We start from the raw sequence: 20426 nt of genomic DNA on the forward strand, positions 1-20426 counted from the left end.
TTCTTTTCGTAGATCAATAATTTTGTATAGTGTATTATCTTAGTTTAAAACTATGTATGAAACCAAATATAAACATTTTTGTTAATTGTGAATTGTTTTGTAGATTATCAAATCAAAATGCACAGTAAGACAGTATTTAATTGCAATTCGTATTTGAGCCGCACCATGAGAAAACCAACGTAGTGCATTTGCGACCAGCATGGATCTAGACCAGCCTGCGCATCCGCGCTGTCTGGTCAGAATCCATGCTGTTAGCTTTAAAACCCTATTACAATTAGAGAAAGTGTTAGCGAACATCATGGATCCTGACTAGACTGCTCGGATGCGCAGGCTGGTCTGGATCCATGCTGGTCGCAAATGCACTATGTTGGTTTTCTCTTGGTGCGGCTCATTTATCTTTTGTGAATTCATTCCACAGTCAAACGATTTATAGGCCGACTCCAGATAGTTTGACTGTTTTTGGCACTGATAAATGTCACAACTTCCGTAAGATATCGTTAGGCTGACCTTTTATGTCGCAACCACTGCTAAATATCGCAAAATCATCTGCCGCTTTATGTCGCACCTTTAATGCTACATGTCGCATGAATTTGCACTACTGTTACATGTCACACATTCAACGCTTAATATCGCACTACCTTTTATATGCATGTACTAGCATTTCATTGTCTTTATATTATACTTCAAACAATATGCTTGATACTTGATACTTCGAGAGCAAAAATTTTTATCAACGCGTAACCTTGTGGTATTCGGTTCAAGCCCGACGGAGGTCATAATAACACATTACAATGGCAGAATACTCGATTGATTAATGGTTTATCTGAATTCAAAATATGAACATATATTGCTGTTTCAAATACAGAAAAAACAAAACATGTAGATATTTAAACATTATAACATTATTAAAGTAGATCCTGTGAATAAGTTCATCTATGGTTCTTTTTAAAACTGTAAACTGGTCACATACATCCTAATTATACACTTTTAATGTAGATTACTTTGTGGTTAAGAGAGAAGTCGTTATTAAAAAGCAACAACGTCAAATTTCCATCACTTTTATTTTGTACACGTGTAGTCAAAGGAAGTGGTTATATCAAGGTGCCTGCTCGATCTTAAAATAATGCACGGTGGGGCTCAAATATCTTTTGTCGCCAAATAAGGCTGGATAGTAGCCTTATGACTTTGACTGTGTCGGTGTGACTCTCTCAAATAAATAGAGAATAGGACATAGGAAAGAATTATTCGCGGATCTTTTTGGATAAAATGTTTGCACTGGTACAAAATACTGGAACACTGGATAGGTTAATATCTGGCTGCGGGTATATGATAAGTGCAATCTGACTAAAGTACATATCCTATTACGCTACGCATATGATCTGAGAACGACCTATTCATTGCCTCGTTCTGACGACCCTTTCGCTAGCCAATCAGAGCCTAACTTGCAACATCTTGCAAATCTACCTGTAGCCTTGACTTTTGATATTTACAATTCTTATGTCGTAATGTATCAGATAGCCGGTTAGCTCAGTCGGTAGGCCATTTGCTTTGTAAGCGAGGGGTCCTGGGTTCGAGCCCTGGAATAACTGCACATTTTTCTTACTCTTTGACATTCGAACATGTCGTCTGATTGGATAAAATAAAAATAGCAATACTGGAAATCCAAAATATATAGAAGACGAATGTGAATGGGTCGTTCTCAGATCTTCGCTCAGATCTTCGTTTAGAAGATCAAGTACTTTAGTCAGATTGATGATAAGTGACTCGAACAGGATTATGTCGTCTTTGTGTCTTTGTGTGCGCCTCTTTATAGGAATAGGCTTATTAAGATTTCTTCTGTTCGCATTTCTCGCATGGCATCAGCTTGATTTTCTTTCAAAAGTCTCGTCATTTTCTCCCATACTGCTCATATCATTTCTTCCCTCCCATCATTTTTTTGCTACTTTCTGTTTCTTTCTGTTTCCTTTGTTTCTTGATATTGTGTCTTCATAGCCCGTCTACTTCCCTCCCCCACCCCCACCCCACCCCATTTCTTGTTGGTCTTAATAATGTCTCTTAGTATGATACTACCCCGTTAACCTACCCTCCTCATCCACACCCCGCCCAAGCCACCCCAACAAAACGTATTTTTCTACATGTAGTTTCTTGTGTCATTTGACATTGTCTCTATTATTCCATCACTTCATCATAAATTTTACAAATATCTAAAAGCAAGCATAAAAACAAAATTTGAGGCGCGCCATGAGGAAACCAATCTATTGCGTTTGCGACCAGCATGGATCCAGACTAGCCTGCGCATCCGCGCAGTCTGGTCATGGATCCGTGCTGTTCGCTAATGGTTTCTCTAATTGCAATATGCTTTGAAAGCGAACATCATGGATCCTGACCATACTGTGCAGATGTGCATGCTGGTCTGGATCCATGATGGTCGCAAAGCCACTATGTTGGTTTTCTCATGGCGTGGCTCATTTATCTGTAGAACAGTTTTCATGGGAAAGAAGTTACGCCGGGAAAATACTTTTTAGCTCAATATTGACAATTATTAGGATTATCTTTAATTAAAATTCAAAAAGTACATACTACCAGCATTGGAGACGTTTAGGATCAAAGCTCATGAACATCCCTGAGCATTTTGAATATATAGGTTGTGACGTCGATATTAAAAATGGCTGTGATCAAGTTCAACGTCAACTGATAAAAGATTACAGTCGAAATTCAGAAGTGGCATAACATTTTTTTTCTTTTATAATTTAGGGTTATATCACGCTTGGCTATGAAATAGGATAAATTGACTTCTTATCTAATATGATACTCGTAGGTTCATTAAAACAGAGATGACGCTCTGGTCCAGAAACTTACTCCAGAGTTCGAGATGCCGATCTCCAGCTTAAAATTATAATGCTTTACACCTGGCATGCTAAAGAACTAGGGAAGCTTCTGGAGTTGCAAATGTCTTGCGAAGTCCTCTGTAATTTGCGAAAACTACTATTACTCTTCTAGAGGAGTCGAGGAGTCGCAAACAAACACACATTCATAATTGATGTTGATATTGCCTTCCTTGAAAGGACATTCAAATCATGCTGGTGATCCACTAAATGTTATGCATTTGTAGGTGATCTAGATTAGTAGATATATTTGCATAAGTTATGTTACTTTGCCGCGAATGCTATATTTAGTCGTTAATTAAGTATCTTTGTGCTGCTTGATTATTTTGCAAATTATTCAAGTTTGCTTTAGGCATACAGACACTAAATTGGACAATGGCGCGAAAAGGAAATGGTATAATGGCGGATTCAAATAGTCCTCAGGTTTTTTGCTCTGCAGACCTATTTTCCTTATTATTATTTTTTACATTTTTGCTGAAATCACATGACAGATCTATGCTTGACATGTAGGTAGAATTTTTATAATGAAATAGTAACATGGAATGTGTCATGGATATTTAGATCATACACCACCACTACAATTTGTGGGGTCCAATTGTTATGCTAATTTTGCAGTTTGTGTGTTTGACAGAAAATATTTTTCTTGCATCAAACATGACCTCACTTTTCTTTTGATTTTTATTCAGCACTGACAATATTCTTCAAGAAAATGTAAGGTACAATCGTTTAACATGGGTCCTGATGTGTGCTGGAGTCATTGGAAATGTGTCAATTTTATATAGAATAAAGAAGAAGTTGTAACCTTTATCAATCGAACAGCTACTTGGGCTTTTTTGCAAAGTATTCAGACTGTCTTTATTTCTCGGACTATCAAAGTGTTATGAATTCAAGATCCAGTTTGAAAGTACAATTAATCTATGATAGGCTTTAACTAAAATTATTTGTACGGGTGTTAAAGTACACATATAGGAGTTTGTTTGGGCTGGGGTTTTTTGGGGGTTTTTTTGCTTCTTTTTTGACACTACGTACAACACTGAAATCTAGTATTCACCGTTCCGTACAGTGATAACATTATGAAAAGTTGTCACACATTGCACGTGGATTTCGTGATCACCACATATTATTACAAAAGCCTTTATAGTGGACGCAACTTGACCCCGATGGTTGACCTTTGCATTATAATACATAATGAGGCACAACCTATTATTGAAAAGGAGTGTACGTAAATCACGAGCTGCACGAAAAGAAGGAAATATAAATTTATGTAAATATAAATTAGTGTATTTGAAAGTTTTAACTGATCAAATGTAAGTATATATACTTTGATACTGTACTGTATACACACTTATTCAATATAAATATACATGGCTACCCTAAGCACCATTGATTACCATAATGAAATAATCGATATGAATAATCAGCCTAAGGTCAACCATCGCGGTCAAGTTGCGACTACTATACACAACACAGAGCAGTAAACTGAGTCGGCCGAGGAGGACATATATAACAAGTAAGTTTTTTATAAATAATTTAATCGCATAGCAGTATCTAAATTGAAAATAAAATAACTAAGTATGAACGAGTGACAATTCTGAAATAAATAACAGATACTGAAAACGAAAATAAACCTGGGAAAAAATGATTAAAAATCAGGTACGGAATAAAAAATCTCAAACGAACTTCTACATAGACCTGTAGACTGGTAGTGGAGAGAAAGAAATAGTAATATATATATACTTTTGTTTTTTATTTTAAAAGAGAGAGAATTGGCAGTGTATATCACTATATGCTATAGTAGAAGTAAATGTCGGACTTCAAATATTTCATGATTTTGACATTTTTCTAAATACATTCTATCGAAATTTTAGATATAGATAATTGATTCTGTATATGTTTTTGTGTTGCATTGCTGATAACATTTCATCAGATTATGTTAGAACAGTTTGTCGAAAACGAGAAGAGCTTGATGTTGCATCATTTTATTAAAGTTAATAAAAATATCATGTTCAACTCCTTTTCTGCTAAATCTAGTGTCGTTCAATAATTTAATTGTTTCTGCTGTACAAATAGCTGTCGTTCGATTAAATTTGACACCACAACGATATCCCCAGCGTCGGCGTTGTGTATTGACAACTTGTTCACGATTCTCTGCAAGCTCAATCATCAGCCTCATTCCTCAGTTATTCATGTTATTACTCGCAGCTGGATGAAACCTTCACGATAATACCAGTTGAATGACATAAGTTTCATTACTTTCGTTCATTTTGCTGAAATTGTGTATCTTGTCTTGTCTTATTTCATCATTAAAACACTGTTCGTTATTGTCAACCAGAGAGTTTCTCAGTACCTACACATCATAAATCAATGATACATTACATTTGTCTCTTGCTAAGTAAAGTCCAACAGTATGAAACAAGTCGTGCATAATCCTAGTCAAATTATGCATAAAGAGCATATGACCTAAAGTCAACAAATTGAGCCGTGCCAGGAGAAAACCAACATAGTGGGTTTGCGACCAGCATGGATCCAGACCAGCCTGCGCATCCGCGCAGTCTGGTCAGGATCCATGCTGTTCGCTTTTAAAGCCTATTGGAATTGGAGAAACTGTTAGCGAACAGCGTGGGTCCTGACCAGACTGCGCGGATGCGCAGGCTGGTCTGGATCCATGCTGGTCGTAAACCCACTATGTTGGTTTTCTCATGGCACGGCTCATTATTGATTTTCGTTCAGCATTTATTCCATTATTTAGGCATAGGAAATGGAGATCAATATAATTGCACCTTAACTAATCCTACCAGGTGTTCTGTATTACAAGAAAAGTTTTTGTTGTGACATTTTGTTACAAGCAAAACTTTATTATCTGCAATATTAATTACTTACTGATATTTCATTTTATTATTGGCTTGTTAAAAGTTATTTTTTTACCATGTAAGTTGACAGAATCATAGGAATCATGTTTAGAGGGGTAAATCAAACAAAAATAAATCAATCCTAAATGTTTTTGTTGTGCAAAAAAGTATGATATTGTGTCTAAAACAGTTTTCATTTTCCACTCAGTTGTGTAATTGCAAGGGAAGTAAACTAATAGTTATCTCTGCTTATAAGTACTAGCCGAAGGCAAGAGTTGTCATTCTTTGTGGATCACAGCTTTAAATTAAAAATTAAGGCTTCTGTTATTGATATTAACAAAACTATTCATAAACTTCACATTTGTGGAACCATTTTTAGCTTATCTAATTTTTTGAAAACAAATGATGAGTTATTGTCATCACGTGATCGGCGTCGGCGTCGGCGTTGCCTGTTTAAGTTTTATGTTTAGGTCAGCTTTTCTCCTAAACTATCAAAGCTATTGCTTTGAAACTTGCAACACTTGTTCACCATCATAAGCTGACCCTGTACTGCAAGAAACATAACTCCATCCTGCTTTTTGCAAGATTTATGGCCCCTTTTGTACTTAGAAAATATCAGATTTCTTGGTTAAGTTTTATGTTTAGGTCAACTTTTTCTCTTAAACTATCAAAGCTATTGCTCTGAAACTTGCAACACTTGTTCACCATCATAAGTTGACCCTGTGCATCAAGAAACATAACTCCATCCTGCTTTTTACAAGAATAATTGCCCCTTTTGGACTTAGAAAATCAGTTTTCTTGGTTAAGTTTTTATGTTTAGGTCAGCTTTTCTTCTAAACTATCAAAGCTATTTCTTTAAAACTTGCAACACTTATTCACCATCATAAGCTGACCCTGTACAGCAAGAAACATAACTCCATCCTGCTTTTTGCAAAATTTATGGCCCCTTTTGGACTTAGAAAATATCAGATTTCTTGGATAAGTTTTATGTTTAGGTCAACTTTTTCTCTTAAACTATCAAAGCTGTTGCTCTGAAACTTGCAACACTTGTTTACCATCATAAGCTGACCCTGTACATAACTCCACCCTGCTTTTTACAAGAATTATTGCTCTTTTGGACTTAGAAAATCAGTTTTCTTGGTTAAGTTTTATGTTTAGGTCAGCTTTTCTCCTAATCTATCAAAGCTATTGCTTTAAAACTTGCAACACTTGTTCACCATCATAAGCTGACCCTGTACAGCAAGAAACATAACTCCATCCTGCTTTTGGCAAGATTTATGGCCCCTTTTGGACTTAGAAAATATCAGATTTCTTGGATAAGTTTTATGTTTAGGTCAACTTTTTCTCTTAAACTATCAAAGCTATTGCTTTGAAACTTGCAACACTTGTTCACCATCATAAGCTGACCCTGTACATCAAGAAACATAACTCCATCCTGCATTTTACAAGAATTATTGCCCCTTTTGGACTTAGAAAATAAGTTTTCTTGGTTAAGTATTATGTTTAAGACAGCTTTTCTCCTAAACTATCAAAGCTATTGCTTTAAAACTTGTAACAGTTTTTCACCATCATAAGCGGACGCTGTACATCAAAAAGCATACCTCTATCCTGCTTTAGCAAGAATGATGGCCCTTTTTAGACTTCGAAAATCATAGGTATACAAAAAAATCAGATGAGCGTCAGCACACGCAAGTGGATGCTCTTGTTGGTTATTTCAAGGACTTGGAAATAAATTTCTAGACTTTATTTAATGTATAACTATCGTTGAAAATTTTAGGGTCTATCTCTACATTATTAAAAAGTGCAAAAACATCAGACCTCAAAACTTAACTATATTTAACTCGTTTAGTTGTGCACCAGGTGTTTTGAGATTTCGCACTCTGGCTGTTATCAGGTTATGAAATTGATTTAGCCAGATATTACATGTTAACACAATTACGCGACCAGTGCAGACCACTTGAGATCAGCCTGCACATCCGTGCACGCTGATCATCTTCTGCACTGTGTAATCCCCTGAAGGCTGATCACGGTCTGCAGTGTTCGCTTTTCAGTAATTTTTAGTGAACACCCTTTCGAATAACAAAGTACTGTCAAAATTGAAAAATGGACCAGTCCGTTTTAGAAATTAGCCTGCTTAAGGTTAAATTACCGACTTTCATATTCAAACTGAAAGATTCAAATGTATTTCATACTTTGTCATTTATTTAGCAAGATGAGCAAGACCAGTCTACCTCCGGCCGAAGTTTACGCTCCACATCCACCTGATTACCAGTCGCATACATACCCGTCACATGGCTACCAGCCACCATCCCACCATCATCCGCCGGCACAACATACTACATTCGCTCCCGTCACACATCAGGTAAGTTGTTCAGGTCAGAAAGTATAATGTATACCGGTCGTGAGGTAATGAATATAAACTGAATCGATCCCCTAATCGTGTTATATAAATATTGACGTTGATCTTAATTTTAGAAATTTCAGAAAAAGAAATTTTTAATTTTTACGATATATCAATTCGTTAAACTGTTATACTTTTTACTCCTTAACTTCTTTATCTTGGAAAGCATTTCATTGACTCTTAAAAAGTGAAAATGTAAAGTGGAAACATTATCCACATACGGTAAAGTAGTTACACACCTTGTTCGTACTTGACGTAACATTACTAGACAATCACATTTGACATACACATAAGTCAGTATAGTGACAATTTTAAGTTGTTTAAAATGTGGCTGCCACACTTTCCGCTATGAACAAAAAATACACTAATATCTTGTTAAATCCTATTTCTGATAATTACTTTCCTTAACATTTGTCAAAGGTTTGAATATTGCTGAATATCTTTTAGCCTGTGAGCCAGTCAACAAACGTCCAACTGACTATGGCAGGTGCGGTGGCGACGAATCCTACACGGTTCCGACCTTGGACAACTGATCTTTGTGGTTGTATGCAAGACATTGAAACATGTAAGTTGCAATATCAGTCTCTTTTTTTCCAGAAGTCAAGGTCAAAAAGCTGGATTTTTGTACAAGTTCGGCGTCGCAGGAGTGAAATAAAATAGGGTTATTATTATAACAGTACCTTGTACGGCAATGTTGTATTCGGTTTGAGTGGATTGCCAGGCTTGTATCCCACAAGGCGCATATGCAGATCAAGGTTTCTGTTACAATGACATTTTACGGAGAGATCTAGCTCTAATTTTTATTATTTTTATTTGCCTTTTTAGTTCACCTGAACCAAAGGCTCATTGTGAGCTTTTGTGACCACTCAATGTTTGTCGCGTATCCGTCAACATTTTCAAAAAATATCTTCCTCTTGAAAACCAATGGGCAGAATTACACCAAACTTCACAGGAATGATTCTTGGGTAGCCCTCTTTCAAAATTGTTCAAAGAAATGAATTCAACGCAGAACTCCGATTGTCATTACTGTAACAACCGAAAGGAAAAACTTTTAAAGTCTTCTTGTCCAAAACTGCTTGGCATAGAGCCTTGATATTTGGCATGTGACATCATCTAATGGTCTTCTATAAAGATTGTTCAAATTGTGTCTGTAGGGTGAAAAGAAACACCGCCTTGGGGGTACCAAGTTTCACATAGACTTATATATAGAAAAAAACTTCTAAAATCTTCTTGTCTAAAACCACAAGACCTAGGCCTTTGATATTTGGTATGTAGCACTGTAGCCTGGGAATCCAGTCTGACAATTTCTAACCTTTTATTTACCTGCAAATTGACAGTTGATAATATCAGAAACTCGATGAATGCCAATTAACACTAATTAGCGCAAATTAAGTGGTATCTTTAATGCATAAATATTAGGTATGATTTCTTCTGACAAAGCACAAATATTATCAACGGCGTCCCAGGCTAGTAGCAGTGCCTTATGGTCTTCTACTGAGATTGTGCAAATTATTACCCTGGGATGGAAAGAGGCCCTGTTCCGGGGAGTCTCATGTTTGACATAGACTTACACAGGATAAAAACTTTAAAAATATTCTTGTCTGAAACTGTAAGGCATAGGCTTTTGATATTTGGTATGTTGCATTGCCTGCCGTTCCTCTACCAAATTGTTCAAATTATGCCCATGGGTTGAAAAGAGACCTTGTCCTAGGGGTCCCAAGTTTAACATATATGGGAAAAAGTTTCTTGTCTGAAAGTTCAAGGCCTAGGCCTTTGAACTTTGGTATGTAGCATTGCCTAGTGGATGTCTAACAAGATTGTTCACATTATGCCCTGGGATGAAAGGAGGCCCCGCCCTGAGGGTCACTTATTATGAGTTATATAGGAAAAAAAACCTTAAAAATTATCAGATCATATTTTCTAAACTGTTAGTTATAACTACCTGATGACCCCAAGTGACTAGGGGTCACCTGACTGTGACCTTGACCTACTGACCTACTTTTTTTTAAAGATACAGCCTTGAAATTTTAATGACATGTACAGATTTTTTTTACACCAATCTTAAAATTGACTTTCAGGGACCATGACTGTGACCTACTGACCTACTTTCTTAATATTTTAGCGTCAGTTTGACATTTGAAACATGTAGCTCATATTACTCAAGTGAGCGATGCCTTATGAACGCTCCGGTTAACTTAGTAGAGAAATCGAGCACGACTTCAGACTGCTAAATGCAATATATATTAATAGTTGTTCTTCTTTCTACAGAATATATTCATAATAAAGTAAAAGCAGTTGTCTATCTATTACTAGTGTCTTATATTGTTTAGCTCACTATTTATGTTCGACTGGGAATCACTAATGGTAACGCCAGTGACTGAATGGTATGGTACGCGTTGGACTAATTTTATACATGCACGTATATTTTGAAATGTGTGCGCACGCATAATAGACTTTCGCACCATAAAATGGTACACCATAAATAAGTTTCAAGGTTTGTGTTTCTTCCCAGGTATGATGGCATGGTGTTGTACTCCGTGTTTCCTAGCCAAGCTTTCTAAGGAGATGGACGAATGTGTGTGTACATCGTGCTGTGTTCCCGGTGCTCTAATGGCCATGAGGGTGAAGGTCAGGGCAGCAAACAGAATTAAGGTTTGTACATACTAGTGTAGGTCATTGTTGCATCGCAGTTTTAAAAATAGGTCGCATCAACATTATCTATTAGAATATCCAAAGTGGTCCTTCATCTCAAGCACGGATCGGCCCCCGATTAGAACCATAGACCTTCCCCAAACCAGCCTGACAGCGTTCAGACATGAAAGAAAGAATCGTTAAGCATATATCTGTACAATGCCATGTATTAATTGTTTCATTCAAGGGAATTATTTGTGAAGTATATATTTGTACAACTTGTTGTCCATTGCTTCATTTCAGGGAAGTGTCTGTGAATTCTATCTTTGTACAAATTGCTATCCAATATTTTATATCAATGAAGTACTTAAGAGGGTGTATCTATGTGCTTGTTATTCCGTGTTTCTGCAAGTCGTTATTCAAGGGAAGTGTATGTAAAATCTACGTACCACGTGTATATTTTTTGTTTTAGTTCATGGAAATGTTTGTGATGTAATACGTTACTTCTTATTTCATTTCAGGGAAGTATATGTGAAGACTGTATCATTACAAGCTGCTGTCCATTGTTGACAATGTGTCAGATGAAGAGAGAATTGGACAATGTTGCCCTGAAGAAACCCGGTACACAACTGTAGCTGGTATTGTTGGACACAGCTTGGACGTAACAAGTGACACAACTATGCTGACATTTGCAGGATTCAGTTGGAATGTCACGGGTATTAAATGTGCTGGATCTTCTTGATGGTGCTGACAATTTTTTCCTTATATAACAGTCTCATATTGCTGATTATGCATTTAGGCTGCATATGTATATAGTTTAAATGCAAACTGAAATATAAGCAATATAAATGCATACTTGTTCATATCTTATTTCGGACCTGTATGATACAAATACCGACCTCTCCAGCCCCCAAACAATATGTGCACATAATATCCTTAAAACTACCTTTTAGCCTGAAATCACGGACGGTCAATACAGTTACTTTTTACGTGCCGGACGTATTATGGAATGGCAATGTCCGTCCGTCAGTCTGTCAACTTTTTTCTGTTTCCGGACTCTTACTCATAACGCATAACAGCTCTAGCTTTCATATTTTACAAGATAACTAACCAGCACTTTAGAAGAACCCATACTGTTTTTGTAGTCAACTGATTAAGGTTCAAGGTCACAGTTGCCTTTGCGACCAGTGTAGATCATGATCAGCCTGCGCATCTGTTCGCTGCACTGTTTGCTATTCAGCCAGTATCTTTTTGATGAGCACCCCGTTTAACAGTTAATGGTACTGCAGTACTGTCAAAATTGGAGGATGGACAAGTTCATAAAAGCAATTTATAATGGTAATGGTTAAACTTATGTAAACAGTTATATAGGTTGTAAATTGATGCGGATTTCTAAAATCGCGCGCATATATAAATTACAGTAACAGGATTTAGATTGTTAAACTTACTAACATTATATTTGATGACAGCAACACTTTGTGTTACCCCATGTACAGCGAAGTACTCCTGAAGATCCAGAGAAAATCCCTAAATGCTTTAACTAGAATTCCTGTATATGATTTAGGCGCACATTTTTCCCAATAATAGAATTTCTTCAAACTTTCGATATTGGAGGAAAAATTGAACAAGTGTTATCTGCTCTTGAAACGGCATTTTTCTAACAAAAATGCCATTTCAAGGACACATAACTGTTTCAGTGCCGGTAACCTAAGACTTTTATTGCATACTTTTTATGCCCCCGAAGGGAGGCATATTAGTTTTCAACTATCCATCCGTTCGTTAGTTCGTTCGTTCGTCACAACGTTAACTTTTTGCATGAAGGCATTTTACTCACAAACCACTGCACCCAGGACCTTCAAACTTCTCGTGCTGATAGTACTTGTTGAGTACACGACCCCTATTGATTTTAAGGTCACCAAATCAAAGGTCAAGGTCACAGGGGCCAATGTAAACTTTTTGCACGAAGGCACTTTACTCGCAAACCACTGCACCCAGAACCTTCAAACTTCACATGCTGATAGTACTTATTAAATACACGACTCTTACTGACTTTGGGATCACCAAGTCAAAGGTCAAGGACACAGGGGCCAATGTTAACTTTCTGCATGAAGGCACTTTACTCACGAACCACTGCACCCAGGATCTTCAAACTTCACATGCTGATAGTACTTATTGCGTACACAACCCTTACTGACTTTGGGGTCACCAGGTCAAAGGTCAAGGTCACAGAGGCCAATGTTAACATTTGCATGAAGGCATTTTACTCGCGAACCACTGCACCCAGGACTTTCAAACTTCACATGCTGATAGTACTTATTGAGTACACGACCTCTATTGACTTTGGGGTCACCAGGTCAAAGGTCAAGGTCACAGGGACCAATGTTAACATTTGCATGAAGGCATTTTACTCGCGAACCACTGCACCCAGGACTTTCAAACTTCACATGCTGATAGTACTTATTGAGTACACGACCTCTATTGACTTTGGGGTCACCAGGTCAAAGATCAAGGTCCCCAGGTCAAAGGTCAAGGCGCTGCGGGGGCATTTGTCACCATTAGTGACAGCTCTTGTTCTAGAGATGGTACCTAAAAAATTCAAATTCAGCTTTATAGTTTTTTTTCAGAGTGAAATGATAGCTAAGTGCACCAATTTTCTAAATATATTGATGGTTTTCCTCTTCTCCATTTCAAAAATAGAAATATTTGATATCTAAAAAATTACTTTCTCAAAATATCTGAAGCAAAATGGACAACTCTTGTATTGACCGTTTTTCAAAGATTTTAGGACTTCCCCAATTATAGTCTATATCAAAAGCTCCCACAGCTAAATAAATTCAATAGAGTATAAGGTAAGTTTACTCTACTTTCAACATTTTGAAAGAGCCTATACTGAACTTCCTTTTGTCTTTTAATAAAGTCAAATTCCAAGACTAGCCAAGAGTCTAAAACGCTTGAAAAAATTCTGAGTGAAAGAGAATGACATGCTCTTTATTATAAGCTTACCAAAACCATACCAAAAATGTACCTTAAAGAAGTTATTAAAGATTTTATATTGTAAACAAACCCCTACACCATTTTACTATCAATATTTTCCACTCATGAATGCACTCAATTCAGGTGATAATTGTTGATATATTTGTAAATGAGAGGCCCCAACAAAAACCTTTTTTCAAGTTGTGTAAACAGTATAAGTTTTAAATTAATGTTGATATCTGAAATTATCCGATTACTTTGTTTTCAACAATAAATAAAACACCTTTTAGTTTGTTTTGGGTAGTTGACCTGTAACGAAAATCATCAAATAGAGTAATCTCCATATGCTTTTTTAGCATTTATTCGTTTTTCAAAGAAAGCAAATGATCGTGCTAGTTCCCTCCAGAGAATGTTTAAATTGAGAATTGCTTAAAATACATTACATAGAGTCATTACCTGTCAGCTACCTTAACATGTAGTAATTACAACCACTACCTTTAAACATCGTAATTATATTTGACGACAATAAATTTTTGTGTTACCAATTTAACGTTTTTTGTTATTTCTCATTGTTGGATATATACATTTTACATTTTGATATATAAATGTTGTGTAAACCAATGTATCACCATTGAGAACAATAAATAAACAACTTTGGCTAAAAGATCAAAATTTAATAACGTTTCTTAATGTCGTTAATTTTCTTCAAAGGAATGTATGCATTATTCTATATAATATTCATGCATTACTAAACTTTCTATCAGGGCCTCACTACAACTTACAAAATAACTGTCAGTGTAAGTCATGAGAAAAGCGTGCATATTGTATATTGAATACAAAGGGAATTAAACAAATGTAGGTCATATTTTGTCTGCCTGATAAATTGTTTGAAAAAGGACCTATCTGATTTTTCTTTCACTTTTGATCAATGTTTAATGTTGGCTTCAGTTTATTGATCAATTCAGAGTTGTCCCCCTTTGATTTATTTGGGTAGGTACCATCTCTACAACTTGTTCTTAGATGATTGTTTTCCAATATCCAAAGTTTGAAGAAGTTCTATTATTGGGAAAAAATCGCCCGTCTCCTATACAGGAAAGCTAGCGTACGCCTTTAGATTGTGCAAACCATCAGCATCACTTGAAACAAAGTGATGTGATGTGACAACATAGGTCGTTACAAATATGTGATACAAGTTTTATTTGCCCCTGCCCGCTTAGCTCAGTAGGGAGAGGGTTGGTCTACAGATTGCGGGGTCGCGTGTGTGATCCTCGGACAGGGCTTATGTTCTCTGTGACGATTTGATAAAAGACATAATGTCTGAAATCATTCGTCCTCCACCTCTGATTCAATCGGGGAAGTTGGCGGTAACTTGCGAAGAACAGATTTGTACTGGTACAGAATCCAGGAACCTTTTTTAGGTAAACTACCCGCCGTTACATGACTAAAATACTGTTGAGAAACGGCGTTTAACCCAATACAAACAAACAAAACACGTTTTATCTCTCTTTATTAGCTCACCTTTCACGTAGTGACAGGGTAAGCTTTTGTGATCGCCCTTCGTCCGTCCACAATTTCTTGTGAACACGATAGAGACCACATTTTGCAAGCAATTTTGATCAAACTTTTATAAAACTTGTATTGGCATGATATCTCAATTCATTTCGAAAACTGGTCAGATCTCATCATGGGTTCTAGAGTTATTGCCCCTTAAAGAGCCAGAATTTGCTATTGTGCGTGCGTCAACAATTTGTCTGCACGATAGCGGTTTCATTTATGATTTATTTTAACCAAACTTGCACATAACTTGTATAACCATAAGGTCTTGTTTCCTTTCATGAACTTCCAGATCCCATTATGGATTCCACAGTTATGGCCATGAAAGAGCCAAAATTAGCTATTTTTTACCTTGTCTGCACAGTAGCAGCTTTATTTATGATTTGATTTTTACCAAACTTGCACACAACTTGTATCACCATAGGATCTTGGTTCCTTTCGTGAACTGGCCAGATTCAAAAATGGGTTCCAGAGTGATGGCCCCTGAAAGAGCCAGAATTAGCTATTTTGACCTGGTCTGCACAATAGCAGCTTCATTTATGATTTGAATTTAATCAAACTTCCACAAAACTTGTGTCACCATACGATCTCGATTCCTTTCTTGAACCGGCCAGATCCCATAATGGGTTCTAGAGTTATGGCCCCTGAAAAGGCTAAAATTAGCTATTTTGACCTTGTCTGCATAATTGCAGCTTCATTTATGATTTGATTTTAATCAAACTTGCACAAAACGTGTGTCACCATAAGATCTTGGTTCCTTTATGAACCGGCCAGATCCCATTATGGGTTCTTTTTGGTTAAATTTCTTCCCTTTGTTGTTCTTGTCCTTTGGACTTATGGCTATATTGAAAACTGGTTTCAAAACCATTTTACACAAGACTAGTGTTCCTTGGGTGACCCTCTACTATATTCCTTCAAATAATTTTGATTCAGGGAAAAACATGGCCCCAAGGGGTTTTGCTTATTTTCCCTATATGCCAATATAGAACTTTGAAAATATTTTTGTCAGAATCTGCTGGTCTGTTTTCAAAATAATTTTACACAAATATTTCTTGGGTGACCCTCTACCAAATTCCTTCAAATAATTTTGATTCATTGAAAAAGTGGCCGCCTGGGGGAGGGGCTCATTTTCCCATATGACTATACAGAAAACTTCTTCTATGAAACTACAAGCCTGATTTGAAAATAGTTTTATTTGAAGTAACTTTTAGAAAAATCAACTAGATCTATATTTTCTCATAATTGTTTTGATTGATCTTGATTATGATTTTTTTTTACCTTGTCCTTAAGTGCAGTCATAACAGGTGATCGATATAGGGCGATTTATTATTTATTTATTTATTTATTTATTTATTTATTTTGCTATTTCTCGTTGTCTTGTCAGATACACATGTTATATCAAGTTCCTTTTAGATAGAGTTATCCTTACTGACAGAAGGTACCTTTAGCTAAAAAGCCTTGACTTAAATATTTGCAGTAACCTTTCTTTAAACTCTTAAAGTTGCTTGAAAGAAATTGATTCATTTTTGATTCTGATGCAACTAAACATTTTATCAGGACCTCATAGCAACTACAGTATCTGTTAAGTGTAAGCCATGAGAAAAGTGTGCATGTTTTCTTTCAGTGACAAAGACTTTTAAACAAGTGTATGTCTTATAATGTGTGCCTGATCAGTTGTGAAAAGGGCCAAGGGAGTTGTCTTTCACTTCTGACCACTGCTCAGTTAGTCGATCTATTCAGAGTTGTTCCCCATAAATCCTCTTTGGTAGGCACTATCTCTACAAAGTACCACGACTTTCAGGACGATTCCTTATCGGAAACGAAAATAGGTTCGCATTTCCCAGAATTGACATGACTGTCTGATATTTAACTTATTTTCGGTAATTTCTATGATTGTTGAATTGTCAATCTTTGGGATGTTTTGCAGAATGAATCCCGGAACTATGGCGACATTTCTCTTTGCGAAAACATTACATCTGGACAGTCAAAGTTGTCAGATTTGTTCCTTTGTTTCCAGTTCGAATGTTGAATCGGATGAATTTTGTATAAAATAAGGATAACCGTACAAACCTCTGTTGTCGTTAATAAACATAAAGGATGAATTTTATAACTACCATTCTTGTGCCTTTTATCTTTTCGACAAAATTTGTCATAACTTTGGAAACAACACGTTAAGTTTCAAAATCGACAAACACGAAATTACCAAAAGAAGACGTCATTCCATTATACTTGTAAGTTGATGTCTGCTTGCGGATTTTGACGGATAACCACACTGAAGTAGAAGTTGAAGTACAGAACTAGACAGACAATCTATGGCCCATAGTGGATGAATAAAAAGCGTTGTTTCCAGAAGTTATGTCGTTGGATGGAGGGCTATACAGATATCATTCAAAGTCCAGCCGACTCATGCTGCAAGTAAGGTTTGACTGGTCTGCGCGAAGAGAAAAGGCGCCATAATCCTGAGTATTATTCTGTCAAACACCCAAGCGGTGGAAAATATACCACTGGAAATTCCCAAATGATAAAAGCTGTGTAAAGAATTTCATCAGGATATGGTAAAATATCAGTGATAAAATTTATTCTAGTATGACTGTCAACAACGTTACCTGAAAAAACGTGAACGACCTGTTGGTAATGTACGAATTATTTTCAATAATGAAAATGTCCAAATTATTCACATTCTAAGATTAAAATCTGTCATACTGCACACAGATATCCGCGACATGGAAACTATGTCGTCATGAAATCCGGACCATTTTAACACGACTACGTATTCGCGAGAAGATGCGTAGCGACCATGTTGGATTCTATGTTTAGAATGACATCAGAGGTTATTTTTAAGAAACAGTTATATTTTTTATTTTTAGAACGATATTAGATATTTGTTTTTATAATGGCCCCATTAGCCTGTTTGTATGAAATGACATTCTGTCGGAAGTATATATGGCTTGATCGCGGATATTGAAGGTCAGGTTCTCGACCCTGGCCTAGACAAGGAATTCCGTTTCCTTTTATAAACAAAGAAATATGAAATTATTATTTTTTAAATGAATAATTAGTATAGTTTTAACCTTTACCCTGCTAAATTTCTAAATGGACATAGCTTCTGCAGCGGTCCCGATTACAAGCCCCGTATTGGCTACTCCTCTTTGATATATATCGTCATTTTTGTTTGTCTGTTTCCAACCGTTTGTCCTCATGAATCACTAGATATAACATGAATGTGTAAGTTGCACATTCTACGTAAGTTATTTTGCAGGTATTGGGTTGTGCTGGAAGAATATCTTTTACATGTAATGAACATATTAAACCATTTTGAAGCCTTTCGTTATAAAAGACGTTTTCCAGATTTGCCTATATATTTACAAGACAGTGAAGCGTATTACCGGGGTTTTAATAGTATATAATGCCTCACAGTCTTAGTCTGACCATAACCTAACGCATTTTGTTTGAAAGTTTTTGAAAACAATGTCGACTGACAGACTAAAAACGCTTCAGTCAGTCTTTGAATATTTGTTGTAACCAAACAATTTTCACCAAAAGGAAAAAAAAACATGTACACAAACCAACTACAATTTTAATCTGGCCTCTGTTTACATAAATATTATCTTCGTCTGTTTCTTGCAAAGAAAAGACAAACAGACTTGAAAGATATATAATTGACATGTATACTTTTTGATTATCGGTCTCTCCAACCGCCTGCATATAGGCACTGTTGACTATTTTTCTTTTTTCTTTCTCTTTGACAATTCCACATATAATTCAGCTGATGAATACAAAATAACATGGCTGGAATGTTTATGGAGTAACCACTATAAAGCTTTAGCCTCAAATTCTGCCAAACACATCAGCCAAGTAAATGTACATTGCTTTCACTTCAGCTTAATCATTCTTGATGGAATCGTTTGGTCTCTAAGTGTTTGAACAGAATCTAAAGGTAGATAACCTAAAACAGACATACTTGTTTTGCATGTCTTGTCAATATATCGCGCCATTGCTGGGTTTATCTGTGACCGCCATTTACTGGCTGTTTCAGTAGAATTCTTCCTTATAGGATTGAATGCACCTGCATTATGCGATGCATGTGTTTGTTGCTCGATCTGATTTTGCATAGATTTTACAAACTTGAGACCTACGAATTCAATCAAAGATTGTGCAGTTTCTAATGGACGCTCAGCAAGGTCCTCGTAGCGTAACATTTTCACCTTATCTGGATATGTTTGTTGTATATTTTTCGAAGAATTTACATCTTCTGTCATATTAATGCAGACTAATTGTACACTCGGTCGATAATTATTTGCTGTTATGGCCCTGCTATTCATTCTAGAGTTGAAAATTCCTCTTGGGTCACGAACAAGATGAACTATTTTCATATTTGGATAAAACGGCAAAAACTTTGCAATCTCCTTCACTCTTAATCGTATATACTTAAGCGCCACAAGCGGTGCTTTATGACAAGATTGAATTGCCATTTGCAGACAGCTATTAGATATGTGTTTATTGCAATATTGAAAATTACTCTTATACTTCATGAAATGTCTGTGAAGGCTGGTTTTAAGAGTTTGTATACTTATAGATTCGAGATTGCAGCTTAACCAGCTATTAATTTCATTCGCAATTACTGTGTCTTTCTCTGAAGCCGAGTACTTCCTACAAAGAAAATATACAATATGAGAATATAACGTTCTGTTCCAGTTCTTTATAAAAACAAACAAACAGCATGACAAATGTTTAATATTGCATTTGTTAATGTTATCTTGCAGGATATCACTCGATGTGTAAACTGATCAAGACATGTTTTTATTTAAAAAATATAACATTTTTAAAATCAAGATATACCGTTAAGTCCAACATTATTTGGAAATGTCACACTTTATAAACAGATGAAAATGGAATTATGTTTTCCACATTAATGCAGTATTGCTGAAGTATCAAATACCTTTCATATTAAAAGCTACTTAATCTTTACCCTACTAAATTTCTAAAATAGACTGAACAGTACGAGGGTGTTCACTGAAAATTTACTGACTGAAAAGCGAACAGTCGTGGAGGCTGATCTTGGTCTGAGCTGGTCGCATAGGCAGAATCACTTGCCGCAAGCAGGCTGAAGGTTAAAGGTCTACAAATATGTTT

At 36.2% G+C, this 20426-nt stretch overlaps 1 protein-coding gene across 1 annotated transcript; it reads left to right on the forward strand.

The window, feature by feature from the left end:
• The first annotated feature begins 4340 nt into the window (after positions 1-4340).
• On the forward strand, positions 4341-11619 carry LOC123553398 (placenta-specific gene 8 protein-like). The gene is made up of 5 exons (XM_053542422.1): positions 4341-4395; positions 7943-8096; positions 8583-8700; positions 10648-10787; positions 11288-11619. Exons 2-5 carry the CDS (start codon positions 7947-7949, stop codon positions 11399-11401), a joined length of 522 nt encoding a protein of 173 aa, XP_053398397.1. The 5' UTR covers positions 4341-4395; positions 7943-7946; the 3' UTR covers positions 11402-11619.
• Positions 11620-20426: the final 8807 nt, after the last annotated feature.

This window comes from Mercenaria mercenaria, chromosome 4, assembly GCF_021730395.1.
Source record: "Mercenaria mercenaria strain notata chromosome 4, MADL_Memer_1, whole genome shotgun sequence".
NCBI lineage: Eukaryota > Metazoa > Mollusca > Bivalvia > Venerida > Veneridae > Mercenaria > Mercenaria mercenaria.